Raw genomic sequence first — 14,745 nt, 5'->3', positions numbered from 1 at the left:
TTGTTCACAAGATTGATTAGAATTTTGAAAGGCAAAGTTACATTCAATTACTATGGCATTAAAGCTAGTGATTACTTTGGTAAAGTGTGAGATGGAAAACAATTTTTCGTTGTAAATGTGAGTAGTTTTCTTCAATATGAATTATAAAACATGTGGTACAGATGAATGGTGCAAAATGATCACCAAACACTGTTGAAGTTGAAGAACAAAGAATTCCTGTATTGAACACAGTCTGTACAGGTTCCATAAACTTCTTCATAAAAAGTTTTTGATAGTGTTTAAAATAGCTCTTAAACAGTTCATATCTTTTGGTATCCTAAAGAATGGACACTTCATCTTTGGCCTTCACATAACATAATAGTGGTCCCAGTATATAGTTCAATATTATGGAAAATCAAAAGGATTTCTGAAACTGATGGTATTTTAAAACAAAGTACTTCTTGCAAGAGTTGCAAAATACCCATTTAACACATGAATAGCAGATTTAGGAAAAAATTCCTTTACCATGAAAACCCTACTTTTTTATATTATTCTAGAAGCAGCATTTACTTCCTATAACCCATTTTTCTGTTTAAAAGCCACTTTATAAAATTTTTCTAGAGGCAGCATTTACTTTGAAAAATTTCAGAACTTTTAGCAGCTTCTCTATGAACAATCTTCTAAATAATTTTTCACAAGCCAAGAAAAATTGTGATAATTCTATGAACTAGGATTATTGCTAATCAATACAAATTTTGCAAAAAAAATAATTTAATTTCTGTTGGAAAGGTATGAAGTGAAAGTTATGTAAAAACTCATTCAAAATTTGTATTTATTATTTATACCACAAACACCTACTCCTGATTATACAGTTGATCAATAATTTTTAAAAACAGGTCACAGAGGTTTGATAAGAGATGTTAAGTATTTTAAGCTATTGCTAATAGTTGCATTTTGTTGATGTTAGGTATTTTAAGTATTGTTTAGATGCTAAGTTATTGTTTAAGATGTTAAGTATTTTAAGCTAATGGTAATAGTTGCAATTAAAAATTGCAAATACTTAAGCCACAAGTAAAATATTTTGAGACAATCAATTTTTAGTCTGCAGTTTATGATAACTTGATGGATTGGTTATAAAAGTTATTAGGCATTTATGTTTTCATATTTATTGAGTACCTGGAGAAAAACTAGCATGAAGTATGAATAACTGTTTAGCATTGAGGTTGTTTTTAAATCTTGTTTCATTTTTATTTTTTCTATACGCAATCTATTTATGCACATTATTTCATTTATGCACATTACTTTATTTAAACAATTTTTTTTTACATCCTGATCACTAAAATATAACTTTAAATTGCATTCAAATAAGAGCAATCTAAAATGCTATCAAATTATGTATATGTAATTAGTGAGTTTTTTACACAAAATTTGACTATTTTTAAATTAAAAATAAAAAAACCTTTGCCATCAGTTTTAGCTGCCTCAGTCAGATGTCTTATAGACCTAAAGTTTAAATAGACAAGCTTATTTCTTTAGACAATCTTTTTTGAGAAATTTAACTCTAAAATAATACATTTATCTAACTTAAAATATTTACCAAACAACAGGAAGCAATATGGCTCCACAGCAAACCAAATCAACAAAGATTGTTATTCTTGAGTAAGCATGCAGAGTCAAGAAGATAATCAAAAATTAATGAGAAATATTTTAAAGAAAAAAACCTGCTAAGCATAAATTGAAAAAAAGATCTGCATATCTGAATATACTAATCTAGAAAGTCAATTTGAAAAGATATCCAGTTTTGGTATGATGCATTTCCTTCTTCAGAGGAGTCAATAATAATCTGAGCAACATTAGTTACTACCTGAAGTAAAAGTCACAAATTTTTTTTGCTATTAAAAAAAAAAAACTTAAAAAAATGTATTATATATCTGTGACACTGCTAATTTTTACCTCTACAACAAAATCATTTATGGAAATCAGATTGTAATAGTTGTATACTTTGAAAGCTTTCAACAAACCTGCAATGGAATAATTATAACAAAAAGTTTCTTCTCTTTACTTGAAAGAACATGTTTTATAAAGAAATATCCAGTGCCAATCAAAACTATTGTAGTGAACATTAGAGCTCCTTTCAATCTTAAATGAAAATAAATAATTAAAGAAAAGAATTTTTACTTAAACAAAAGTTTACAAGAAATATTTAAAGCAAAAATGTTGCAAGGAATTTACTAACAAATGAATAATGTAATAAAGTATAGCCCAAGTTTGAACATGAAATCCTTCTTTTCCAGTTTTAAAGAAATTTATCTGAAACAATAGCAAAAAAGTGAATATCAAAAACAGATATAATTTCAAAAAATTAATTATGAAGCAATACTAATTAAAGAATGGCTATGTAAAATTTGAGCACTTTTTACTGGGAAATTTTTAAAATAAAACATCAGCCTAAAATTTTGGTTTATGCCTTATATTAAAGTTATGTCTCTTTATCAACTACATAACAAAAAATTACAATTGGAGGTTTCCTTGGAGGTATGCACAAATCTTTGTCTTGATACTGCTCATTATCTCGCATACAACAGATTCTGGTAGTTTTTCATACACTTTCTCCCATGATTTCAACATAGCATCGGCAGTTTTAATTACCTGTGATTTCTTAGACATGTATCCCTTAATAATCGCCCAGAAATTCTTGATCAGTCGGATCAGTTCTTATTAAGGAATCCTTGTTTTTTCCTGAACCTTTCTTCCATTGAATAATTCCAGACTCCCAGAATCTAGAAATCACATATTGGATTATTGATCGAGATACTTTGGTTGCCTTTGCGATTAAAAAATGTGGAACGCTTGGAATAAAAATAAATTTATGCAGAACTTTTTCGCAAGCTTTTTCTTGTTTCAATGGCATTTTAAAAAGTATGAGTAATTTCTTTTACAATGTTTTATTTTTTCAATAGCTGAGACACATAGTTTTAATTTAAGACATGAACTGAATTTTTAGACTGATGTTTGATTTTAAAAATTTCCTGTTAAAAAATGCTCAAATTTTATGTAGCCAGTCTTTAATAGTAATAACAACCACAAAAATAACAAATGCAGTAACAAAAACATCAAGTAAAAGAAGGGAAAAAATGTTTACAGCATGAAAAGCCACAGCAACAGCTTTCAAATATATAACCATTGCCATCAACCAATGAATTTTGAAAGTCCACTTTCTAAATTCAAAATACAACTTTATGCAAAATAACATTAAAACAGTAACTAACTCTAAAAACTCTAAACTTCTAAACCAAGAGCAGAGAAATAAGCAAAATTACTACTAACATTAAAAAAGTATTTGCCCCTTTGGTAATCAGGACAAGTTATGAAGACTGGATTTCATGTTCTAATGAATTATCAATTAAAGAGAAGTCTTAAAAAAAAAGAAAAAAAAAAAAGGAAAAACTCTTAGTTATTCCTGTGATTTTGAAAACGTCAATGATGTTTTTCATTATTACTTCCAAAAATCTTGATAAAAACTTTTCATTAAAGAAATTGTTTAAACTTAATTTAAAGAAAAATTAATTTATTTAGTTTTAAAAAGCTTAATTTTAAAAAAGCATGATTTAATCTCACCCAAAGTTAGACATTAAAAGCAATATTTTGCAAGGTGTTTTGTATGCTAAGGGCTTCCTCTGTGGGAAGGTTCAACTAAGTATTTATAGGTTTTAAATCTTTAGAAGAATTATTTTGTTAAGTGAGAAATCAGTTTCCTTTACAGATATAGTGGTCTTAACATGTAAAGCATCATTTGAAAATAACAAGTGAAGCGTCTTTTTGAATCATTTAATGATTCAAATAAAATAATGAGTAATTGTTTATATGTTGTGGCATATTGAGTTTTTGTGGTTACATGCTATTGAAAAAAGTATGCAAAGATGTCAGATTTAAGTTGCAAAAATGATAATTAAATGCAGAAAAAAGTACTTTAAGTTCTTTTAGTTTTAGTAATAACTTTTACATAATAAAGAACTTTGAAAATAATCATATATGATAAATGTAATTAATAAATAAATATAAAAAATTTTACATAAATATTATTTTTAACAATAAATAGCTTTTTAGTTATCAATAATGCAAAAAAGTATTTATGTTCTTTTTTAATATCATAATTAATCAACCTGTATGTTCTCAAGTAGATACTCCATATTAAAGCAAATATAAAAAACAAGAAGCTCATTAATCCAAACATTATAGGTAGAGGAATCTAAACAAAAAAAAAATATTTTTAATCTTTATATATTACACACAGGCTAGCACATAAATTGCTTTACCATTTTAAAATGCATTACCTTTTTTTGTTACTACTTTTTTTTTCTTTTAAAGATTGCAAAATAAAATTTTTATAAATTTAACCATGAATAAATTTACAACCAAAGAAAGAGTGAAGATAATTTAATTCTATTTTGAAAAAAAAAAACTCAATCATTTTAACACAGAAGTCCTTTATGTACCATTTCAATGTTAGGCACCCAATTAAGATTACAGTATGGTGTGGAGTAACCTCAAAAAGAATTATGAGCCTTACTTCTTTGAGGGTCCTGGTGAAAATGAAGTAACTGTAACTGTTGAGTGATGTAGAGAAAGGCTAGTAATATTTGTTCAGCCTGAGATAGCAAATATGACAGGGTATTTGTGGAAGCAAGATGGTACAGCTGCACATACAGCTAGAGCCACTATGCAAATTTTAACTGTGATGTTTTAAAATCAAATAATTTCTCAAAATTCCAATTTTTTATGGCCTCCACAATCACCTGATTTGACAGCACCAGACTTTTTCGTTTAGGGATATTTTAAAGAAAAAGTGTATATAAAGTCTTGAACTATCCAACAATTTAAAGCAAACATACAGGAGGAAATTTGTTTCATACAGCCTCAGATGCTAAGAACTGTCATGGAAAATGCCTTACAATGAGCTGAAAGTGGAGACCATTAATGTGACATCATTTTTCATACATAAATTTGCAATTATTAAGCTTTGTAAACAAAAAAGAATTAATAAAGTACATTAACTTACAAAAAAGATAAAATTACTTATGTGCCATACAGTATATATGTATGTACAGCTGCGGACAAAACTACGTGAACGATTGCAAATAGTTTTTTTTAATGAAATTTTCAATGTCTTAAAATAAGTTTATAGTTTAATACTATATATGGTTGGATAGAGCGTTTTTTGCTCTATAAGACTGTGTAAAGTGTATTCTCTAATAATTTGTTTAAAATTAAACATATCTAAATGTTCAAAAAGCATCAAATATTTTGCGCAACAAAATCACGTGAACGATTATACAAACGTAAAAGAATAATTTTACTAACATCAACAAATAATAGATTCTAAAAAAAAAAAACATTAATATTTAGTTGCATAGCCTTTAGAATCGATAACGGCCTTGCACCGTCTTGGCATAGATTCTACAAGAGTTTCTAGTAACTGTTTTGGTAATGCCTCCCATTCATACTGTACGGCTCGAAAAAGTTCATCCGGTTTTTGAAATTTGCGACCTCCCAAGCGTCGCTCAACTTCAATCCATAAATTTTCGATTGGATTTAAGTCGGGAGATTGGGCAGGCCACTTCAAAACCGTTATGCTATTATTTATGAGCCAATTTTTTACAGTCAAAGCTGTATGTTTAGGGTCATTATCATGTTGATAAACCCAATTGTGAGGCATTTTTTCTAAAGCGTGTGGCAACATTTGATTAGATAATGTTTCCCTGTAGTTGGTCCATTATACCGTTTACACGGTACAACGAACCAATTCCAGCCCAGGAGAAACACCCCCAAACCATTATATTGCCACCCCCAAATTTTAAAGTTCCTATTGTATACTCTTTTGCAAATCTTTTACCTACTGGACGCCTAACATAACCTCGACCGTCGCTGCAAACCATGTTAAATTTACTTTCATCCGACCACAAAACTGTTTTCCAATTTTCAACCGTCCAGTTTAAGTGATCTTTAGCGAACTGTAGGCGATCTTTGACGTGCCTGGGCTTAAGGAATGGTTTCTTTGCAGGTCTGCGCCCATAAAGACCTCCTTCGTTTAAACGCCTTTGAATCGTTCGTGTGCTTACGTTTTCCATGCCTGTTTGCAGACGAATTTCAGGGGCTGTCAAATGTGGATTCTCAAGAGATTTTCGCACAATTTTTCGATCAGTACTAAAAAATAAAATGTTAAACATTAAAATTAACATTAACATTAATATTATTAAGATTAAATATTAAAAAAAATAAAATTAAAGGAATATTACCGCTTATCCGTAATACGTGGACGACCACCTTTCTTAACGATCTTTTTGCTCTTTTCTCGGTGTATAATTTTATGTATTCCACCTTTTGACATCTTCACATGAGCTGCAATTTGCCCAATGGACCATTTTTCTTCTTTGCGCAAACGCAAAACCAAGCTTTCAATTTTTGAATCAGTTTGACGAACCATTATAGTTTAATTTTTTTAATTTTTTGATGTTAAACAGAATAATCTTGAGAAATTTAAATGATTGTAAGTTCTTAGAATACCAAAACCACATGAACGATTTTTAAAAGCACTGATTTCGATGTGAATATAATATAATTTGCATCAAAAATGACGCTTTTATAAATCGCTCATGTGGTTTTGTCGCGCAAAATATTTGATGCTTTTTGAACATTTAGATATGTTTAATTTTAAACAAATTATTAGAGAATACACTTTACACAGTCTTATAGAGCAAAAAACGCTCTATCCAACCATATAAAGTATTAAACTATAAACTTATTTTAAGACATTGAAAATTTCATTAAAAAAAACTATTTGCAATCGTTCACGTAGTTTTGTCCGCAGCTGTATATATAAATGTATGTGTGTATGTATATTAGGGGTACACCGATGCCTACTTTTGGCTGATGCCGATGGGAACAGGCCGATGCTGATGCATCGACATCAGCCCTGAAATCAAATAAGTAGTATATATTGGATATAGGATGGATTTATATACTGGAATGGAAATGCTAGATTCCGTTTCAGTGACAATGAAAACAACATTTTTTAAGTTTTATTGTTGATTTTTATTACCCACCTTTTCTCTTATTAATTAGAGCTAATGCTTTTAATGAAAAGCTTGTTTTCTAAATGTCATTCTGTTTGATTTATCATTCATTTAAAGTAAAATTACACAAAAAAATTTCTTTCTCTTTTATTCTACGCTTCTAGCGCGTAATGGAATAAGACTTTTCATTTTTAACATAGAATTTTCATTTTTAGCTTAAATATAATAATAATTAAAAACAAATCAACAATGAGCAAAGCAACTAAAAGTCTAATCTGGGACTATTTTGATATTGATGAAAAAAATCGTTCAAAGGCAATTTTTAAATTTTGCAAAATGAAAATATCAAGAGGAGGCTCATCTGGCAAAAAAAATGACAACATCCAATTTAAGAGGATATATGAAAGCAAAACATGTAAAAGTTTTTCAGAAAATAGAAGATCTAAATGGTTTCAAAAAAATTAACACAGAAAAAAAAAGCTATGTCATTGGATCTACTTCAACCAGTAAAGAGAATGATAACAACAAAGATTCCTTTAGCAATAGTGTTACAGTTACTCTAGACCAAAAACATCAACCTAAGCTTGAAGATATTATTAATAAGCATAAGAAATGGACATCAAGTGATCAAAGAGCTCAAAAAATAACTCTGCTTATCAGAGAAATGATATGCGTAGACATTCAGCCATATTCTTTAGTTAAAGATCAAGGATTTAGCAAACTAATTATGCATCTTGAACCTAGGTATACCATGCCCTCTAGAAAACATATGGCCGAAACAGTTGTTCCTCTAATTTATGAAAAAATGAAAATACAAATTATGAATGGTTTAGCAAAAGCAGATTTTTTGAGTTTCACCACTGACGGGTGGACTACACATCACAATATTCTAAGCTTTTATTCTTTAACAGCACACTGGATAAACTCAGAGTTTAATTCTATGACAGCGGTGCTTCAACTTAAAAAAATAACAGGCTCTCATACAGGTGTAAAAATATCAAAATTTCTAAAGGATTCTTTAAATGAATGGAAAATACCAACTAACAAAGTGTACTTTGTCCTCTCAGATAATGCTGCTAATATGAAATTAGCCATAAAAGAAGCTGGTTTAGAAAAAAATTCTCTAAGTTGCGTAATCCACACTCTTCAATTTTGTATAACCGATAAGCTTTTTAAGCAGCAAACAATTGTGAATGATCTTATAGCTAAGGCTAGAAAAATTGCCACACACTTTCACCATTCTTCGTCCTCCATGGACATGCTACATGAAAGTCAACAACAGCTAAAGTTACCCCTACATTCACTTATACAAGATGTAATTACGAGATGGAACTCAACATTTTACATGCTAGAAAGGTTAGTTGAACAAAAAACCTCACTGACATTATTTTTTATTAGAAATCCAAAGTGCAATGCCTCTAATCTTACAGAAGACCAATGGTTATTAGCTGAGACACTTATCTTAGTTTTAAAGCATTTTGAGGCGGCTACACTAGAGATGAGTGAAAACAGGGCATCAGTGTCTCAAATAATCCATTTATAGTTTCAATGGAAGCGTACTTAGCCTATGCTTCAGAAAATGCAGGTGAAATAAAAACTATAATGGAAGAGTTAAAAAAAGATTTTATTTCAAGGTTTTCCAGCTATAAATTTAATAAAAGCCTGAACATTTCTACAGTTTTAGATCCAAGATTCAAACTGAGTTATGTCATATCAGATGAGGAGAAAGAGGTTATAAAATCAAATATTCTAGAACAATACATGAAGCTAAATAAAACGGATATTACAGAGAGCCTTATAACTACCAACAACTTAACTATATCAGATGATGAAACAAACGCTTCATCTGAAGCAACCCAAGTATCTAGCTCTCCACTCAAAAAATTAAAAATGGCAGAAAGCATATAAATTTTTATCAAGTTTCAAAAACACCACCTAAATTAAAAAAATCAACGAAAGCGAAGAACTGTAAAAAACTTTCAACAGAGACACAAATTTATTTTGAGAAAAAGGAAAAAAATGTAAGTTGTAATAATTTTAAAATAAAAACTTTGCTAACAATTTGTTCTCGCCTAATTTAATTTAAATTATTTTTAAAAAAATGTTATTCCAAATTATTATGAATTATTATATAAATAATAGTTATGAAAATAAAATAATATTGATAATATTCATTAATGGTTAATATTTTGAACAATAAAAATTAGGATTTTTTATTATAGTTTAATTTTTTTATTTACTTACATTTCTTATAGAGTTGATGAAATAAACTTTTACTTATCACTGCCTAATCTGCATCAAAAAGAATGTCCTTATAAATGGTGGGGAAATTACAAAGAAATATGAATAAAGAAACACTCTAGCAGCAATAGTATTTTAGACCTCTCATACCTAGCAAAAAAATATTTAGGAGCTCCGCCTTCTTCTGTGTTCAGCGAAAGATTGTTTAGTACTGCGGGAAATATTTATGAATTGACACAGTCCCGACTAACTGCAGAACACAGAGAACATCTAGCTTTTGTGCATGCGAATTGGAATTTTTTTGGAGAAATGGAAACAAAAAAAAATAGATTCCTAGCTTTATATAACATATTTTATTACTTTTCGTAACATTATAAAAGTTTGTATTTCTTTCTAGCATAACACAAATTGTTCGATTATGCTTAAAATATGTTATACTTTATGTTTATATTTTTTAAAATTTGCATTTCTTGTTTTTGAACTTCTCTCTTTGTATAGTTTGGATCTTTAAGTTATATAGTTAAATAAAATTTAAAAAATTTCAAAACAATTGGCATCGGCCGATGGTTATCATGGTTGATGCCGATGCATTGGCTAAATGGCAGATGAATTGGCTAAATGGCCGATGCCGATGCATCGGTGCACCCCTAATGTATGTATGTATATATATATATATATAAAACTAAAATTGAAATATTGATATTTTAAACATATTTGTACACAAACACTAAACATTAAATTGTTAATACCTCTCCTGCAGCAAGAAATGTTCCAACATTATACTCAATCATATGAACCTATAAAAATAGTTTTAAATTTTAGGCACTTAGAAAAAAAAAATTTAAAACCTGACATTCCATAACCTTAGACCTGTAAAAAGGTTTTGGTAAAGCAAAAAAAAAAAAAAAAAAAAAAAAAAAAACTTTTCAACTTTCCTTCTATGATGTAAACTATTTTTTATAGTCTAAAAAAAGTCCACCATTCTAATCCTCTTCAGAAAAACCTTGAAAAGTCTCCAGTAAACTACTGCATTTTGGCAAATATAATGAATCTTAATGGATTTACTGAATTAACTAATCAAAATTCAGTAATAATCTTTATAATTTAGTTAAAAGATACTCAGAACTCAAAGAACATGAAAAAATCTGCTACAGACTTAGTAGAACATTTTCAAATTTATCTGAAAAAAATTAGGTCTGCATGCTTGATGTAAAAAATATGATTAAAAAAGGCAAATAGAGACAGACAAATTCAAGAATTATGAGTTTAATGAAGAATGCAAAGGAACTTTTTTTATCAGGTCAGAGGACAATAATTACCACAAGATGATTTTTTAATTCTTAATTATCCCAATGACTTTCTTATCTTTTGTTTCTTTAGGCAGCAAAAAGTTGCAGAAAAGGAAATGTACCAAAGGTTTTAAAGAATTAGAGACAACATATGTAGTTGAAATTAGTACAAATACAAATATTAAACTCTTATAATTGTAAGCCAAGTGAGAGTTTCTTTTTGGAATCTCTCACTTGGCTTGCAATCAGCATAATGGCAATGACCAAAAACATATCACCAAGTGTTTTATCAAAAATTAGAAACGCACTTCTAACTTGGATCCATCCCAAAGCGATTTATAGTTAATTTGGATACCAAAAGATTCAACTTGGATCATCCCTAAAGCCATCTATAGTTAATTTGGATGCCAAAATATTAACTTCATCAAATAGAGAAGGAAAAGATTTAAATCTTTGACTGCCATTGGAAACTTTTTTAAAAGTATTTTTCAAGTAATTTGGTAAAATAAAGGTACTAGACACTGTACTTTTGTTTTTTGATTCTTTATGATTAATAACGATAAAAATAAAAATTTCTATATAAGTTATCTAAAATAATTTTAATTTAAAATAATTTTTATATTCAGGCATACAAATTTACAGGATTTCAGAAAAAAAGTGTAATACCTTGCAAAGCTTATGTTATTTCTAGATATTACACAGAGTTGCTATTTGATAAAACAAATTTTAACCAACAATTTTATGTATGAATGTAAACATCACCAAAAACCTGGCTGTTTTAAATGCATAAAGAGTGTTATTTTAATAAACTTCAGTAAATGAGACTTACTTTAAATAACTTATACAAAAAATATTTTTTTAAATTGTTAATAATCGTAAAGAATCAAGAACCCAAAGTCTGATGCCTAAAAAAGGTACTATAACTATCCAATAAGCTTAACAAATACTTTTTGCTAATTTGCAAAGGTAGGCACCAAATAACTGAGTTAAGAATGGCCCACTTTTGTGAACTGGTTACGTATGAAAAATCCATAGAGCGAAAAAACAAAATTTAAAAGCTTTTAAAAAAATGTTTGAATTTAATTTTGATCCAATTGACAAAGTTTAAGGAGAACCTTCCCTAAAAAAGGCTGGTTTACAGTCACTTGATTTTTAAATGAAAAAAACATAAGAACAGTTTTTGTGTGATAATTAGAAGGAACTTGCAGAAAAAGTGAAGACTCTTTCTCTACTGCTACAGTCAAACAAAGGAATACTGGTGCAATTTACCATGCAAGGTTTCTAAAATCTTAATATAGCATTTAAAGCTTACCTTCAATCTAACCAATCTAAGTTAGTTATCAGAATTTTTTTTTTTATTTTTTTAATTTTTCACACATTCACACTTCGATATGCTATATTGATACCACATAGAAAATATTCCTGACAAAAAAAGACAAAAAAAGCAGATAAATAGTATTAACAGATAAATAGTATTAACTTTAAAACTGACCTCCATATCAACAGAAAATGGATATCTACTATAATACTGTGGACAACTGTGGAAGTATAAATTATATAAACCAGCTTGTTCTGAACAGTTGATTCCAACTGTAAACTAAAAGTTAAAAACAAAATAAAGAGCAAAATGAATTCCAAAAATGATGTTTACCTATATTTCTTATATATCTTTTATATATCAGGTACAACTCATGAGCTAATTAAAAAAAAATGCTTAAAAAAACTTAAATTTTTTGACAACAGTTTATAAGTATTATTGATTTATTCTTTCAAATAACTGAACTTCTAACAAAAAACTTTGGTTAAAAGTGTATAAAAGAGGAATTAGAATACCTGTCCTGAAAATGAAATTCTTTTTTTAACTTTAGAACTTTTAAACAAAATTTTATTATCTTTTGTTGTATTATCACATTTTCTAGAGTTTCTAATTGGTGTAAAAGCTGTATGTGATAGAATCCATTGATTTAGACTCCATGAAATATTCTTTCCATTTATACCATTTGTAATTTGAATCAATTTAAAATTTGTATTTCCATATTTTGTAATGTTAATTCTATGAAAAAGCAATAAAAACATTAATGTATGTAACCAAAACAACTTATCTAAACACATGAAATTAAAATTATTTGCTTTTACCTTTGGTTAGCCAAATCAAAAGGAAAAAGAACAATTTTCATATCACTGGTGGATGTTAAAGTCTTATCTTCTAACATACAACTCCTAGTAACTTTTTCCTAAAAAAAATGTTGAAAAAAGTAAATAGTTCAGTAATTAAAAAAACAAATTCATGAGTAACAAACAGCTTTCATCAACAAATTCATGCTACTGTTTTAAAATAAACTCACTTATACCATATATGAAGAAACACCATCATTGGTTGTCCTTTGAAGAGATAGACCAACCTAAAAAAATTTGTAATATTTATACATGTCTTGCTTCCTTTTCAATTATAAGCTTTTTCAAAATTCTAAACTTACTAGAATATCTTCAAGCATCACCCTATCAGGTATATCAAAAGAAAACTTCTTTATATCAATAATCATTCTTCCACCTTCGAAGAATCCAAATGTACTCAATGGAAAATGAGTTCGACTTTCATCCTAGAGTAAAAATAACAAAATGTAATGTATATATATCTATATCTATATCTATATCTATATATATATCTATATCTATATATCTATATCTATATATATATATATATATATATATATATATATATATATATATATATATATATATATATATATATATATATATATATATATATATATATATATATAGCAATAAGAATTTTATAATAATGAAACTTTTATAAATTATAAAATTCTATATAAAATAAAAATCATAAAACTTGAGGAATAAGTAAAATAACTTTAACCAACATATAAAAGAGTGGTAGAATATTGTTAAGAAATAAAAAGAAAAAATATTGAGACTGCAGTAATTTTTTTTATAAAAATTTTTGGTACACAATGAGTATCAGTAATCATTTAAATACAGATAAATAAATAGTGCAGTGATAGAGACAAAAGTTAACTTAACAGCCGATCGATCAGCATCTTTTGTCTGAATGTATGCAATATAGGCTATGAACATTTTCTAAAACTCAAGGAATTCAGATAAAATAATTGTCCATTGTCCCATAATTGTAATGCTATTTAGGACTATTTTTTTTATTGCAGTCAAGGTTTTATCACAAAAAATTGATATGAAAAAAGGAAAATTGGCTTTGCACTGTTGTTAAAGATATCTAAATTAATGGAATTTCCATTAATTTAGATATCTTCAACAACATGGTTTAACTCAATTTTGTATAAACTAACAATATCAACTCCTGTACTATTTTTTATCCCCATAAACATTTGACTCTTTTTCTGAGTTTCTCAGTAATCCAGAAATATATTTTCTTTAGTATTGCATTAATTTCTTTCTTTCAAACATTTTGATTTGCCATCACAGATTTATATAGTCAACAACTCCAAATATTTTCATTTATCAGTAATTAAAAAAAAAAAAATCTGAAGTAAAAAAACTGTATTCCATTCATTCCAAAAGAAGAATTTTCTTCTAATGACTCATATTTGCACACATTCACAATCTACTATATACATGCCTGGGTTTTATTCTACATACTTGAGCTAAATAATTAAAACTGTTGAATCCAAGCTAAATTGTTTTATAGAGGAATGTAAACTATGGTCATTTATGTTTTAGTAATTGGGATTTATGGGATTTTTCATTGTCATTGTACAGTGGAAAATCCCATAAATTCCAAATTATATTTTGTTATTGTTAAAAAAAAATCAAAACTTTCTTTTTCCAAGAACTCCTTTTGATGCTGAAATGTTTAACATTTTAAGCACAATATGAGGTATTGTGTTTAGGATGTGCACAGAACATCTACATCAGTGGACAAATAGGGAAAGAAAGTGCATGAAATTTAGTATCCTGATGGTGTGGAGAGAGCAACGAAACCACAGTGATGATTGCTACTTCTGTTCAGTTAATATTCAGGGCATCAACAGAAGCAACCGTTGTAAATGGATATATCCTGATCTGGATTTGGCTAGATGACCTGTTCCACATTGTAATGAGATGCCAGAGTCAACTTGTACAAATCTAACAGATTTGTAAAAGTTGACTCCGAAAAAAAAATTTGT

The 14,745-nt window shown here is 28.0% G+C and overlaps 1 protein-coding gene and 1 pseudogene across 4 annotated transcripts in view; one reads left to right on the top strand and one right to left on the bottom strand.

Moving 5' to 3' along the window:
• The window catches only part of LOC145182098 (protein GPR107-like), a 28,765-nt gene that overhangs the window by 10,667 nt on the left and 3,353 nt on the right, over positions 1-14,745 (bottom strand). For all 3 annotated transcript variants that reach the window (XM_090099942.1, XM_090099943.1, XM_090099944.1), the window contains exons 2-14: positions 13,060-13,182; positions 12,934-12,984; positions 12,719-12,816; positions 12,416-12,635; positions 12,075-12,179; positions 10,043-10,090; positions 4,143-4,228; positions 3,122-3,197; positions 2,216-2,289; positions 2,001-2,118; positions 1,775-1,843; positions 1,577-1,638; positions 1,439-1,482 (exon numbers count right to left, since the gene is read on the bottom strand). In XM_090099942.1, coding sequence (XP_089956068.1) covers positions 1,439-1,482; positions 1,577-1,638; positions 1,775-1,843; positions 2,001-2,118; positions 2,216-2,289; positions 3,122-3,197; positions 4,143-4,228; positions 10,043-10,090; positions 12,075-12,179; positions 12,416-12,635; positions 12,719-12,816; positions 12,934-12,984; positions 13,060-13,182 — 1,174 coding nt within the window. The remainder of the gene's footprint in view (positions 1-1,438; positions 1,483-1,576; positions 1,639-1,774; positions 1,844-2,000; positions 2,119-2,215; positions 2,290-3,121; positions 3,198-4,142; positions 4,229-10,042; positions 10,091-12,074; positions 12,180-12,415; positions 12,636-12,718; positions 12,817-12,933; positions 12,985-13,059; positions 13,183-14,745) is intronic.
• On the top strand, positions 7,194-9,690 carry LOC149882974 (zinc finger BED domain-containing protein 4-like; annotated as a pseudogene). The gene is made up of 2 exons (XR_016456272.1): positions 7,194-9,077; positions 9,310-9,690. The product of XR_016456272.1 is annotated as a zinc finger BED domain-containing protein 4-like (transcript).

Source organism: Hydra viridissima, unplaced genomic scaffold (assembly GCF_058129835.1).
Source record: "Hydra viridissima isolate aposymbiotic clone 2 unplaced genomic scaffold, HvirCarnegie_v1 scaffold_10, whole genome shotgun sequence".
NCBI classification, from domain to species: domain Eukaryota; kingdom Metazoa; phylum Cnidaria; class Hydrozoa; order Anthoathecata; family Hydridae; genus Hydra; species Hydra viridissima.
Note: the sequence above shows the minus strand (reverse complement) of the source record. Positions and strands in the feature narration are given on the sequence as shown.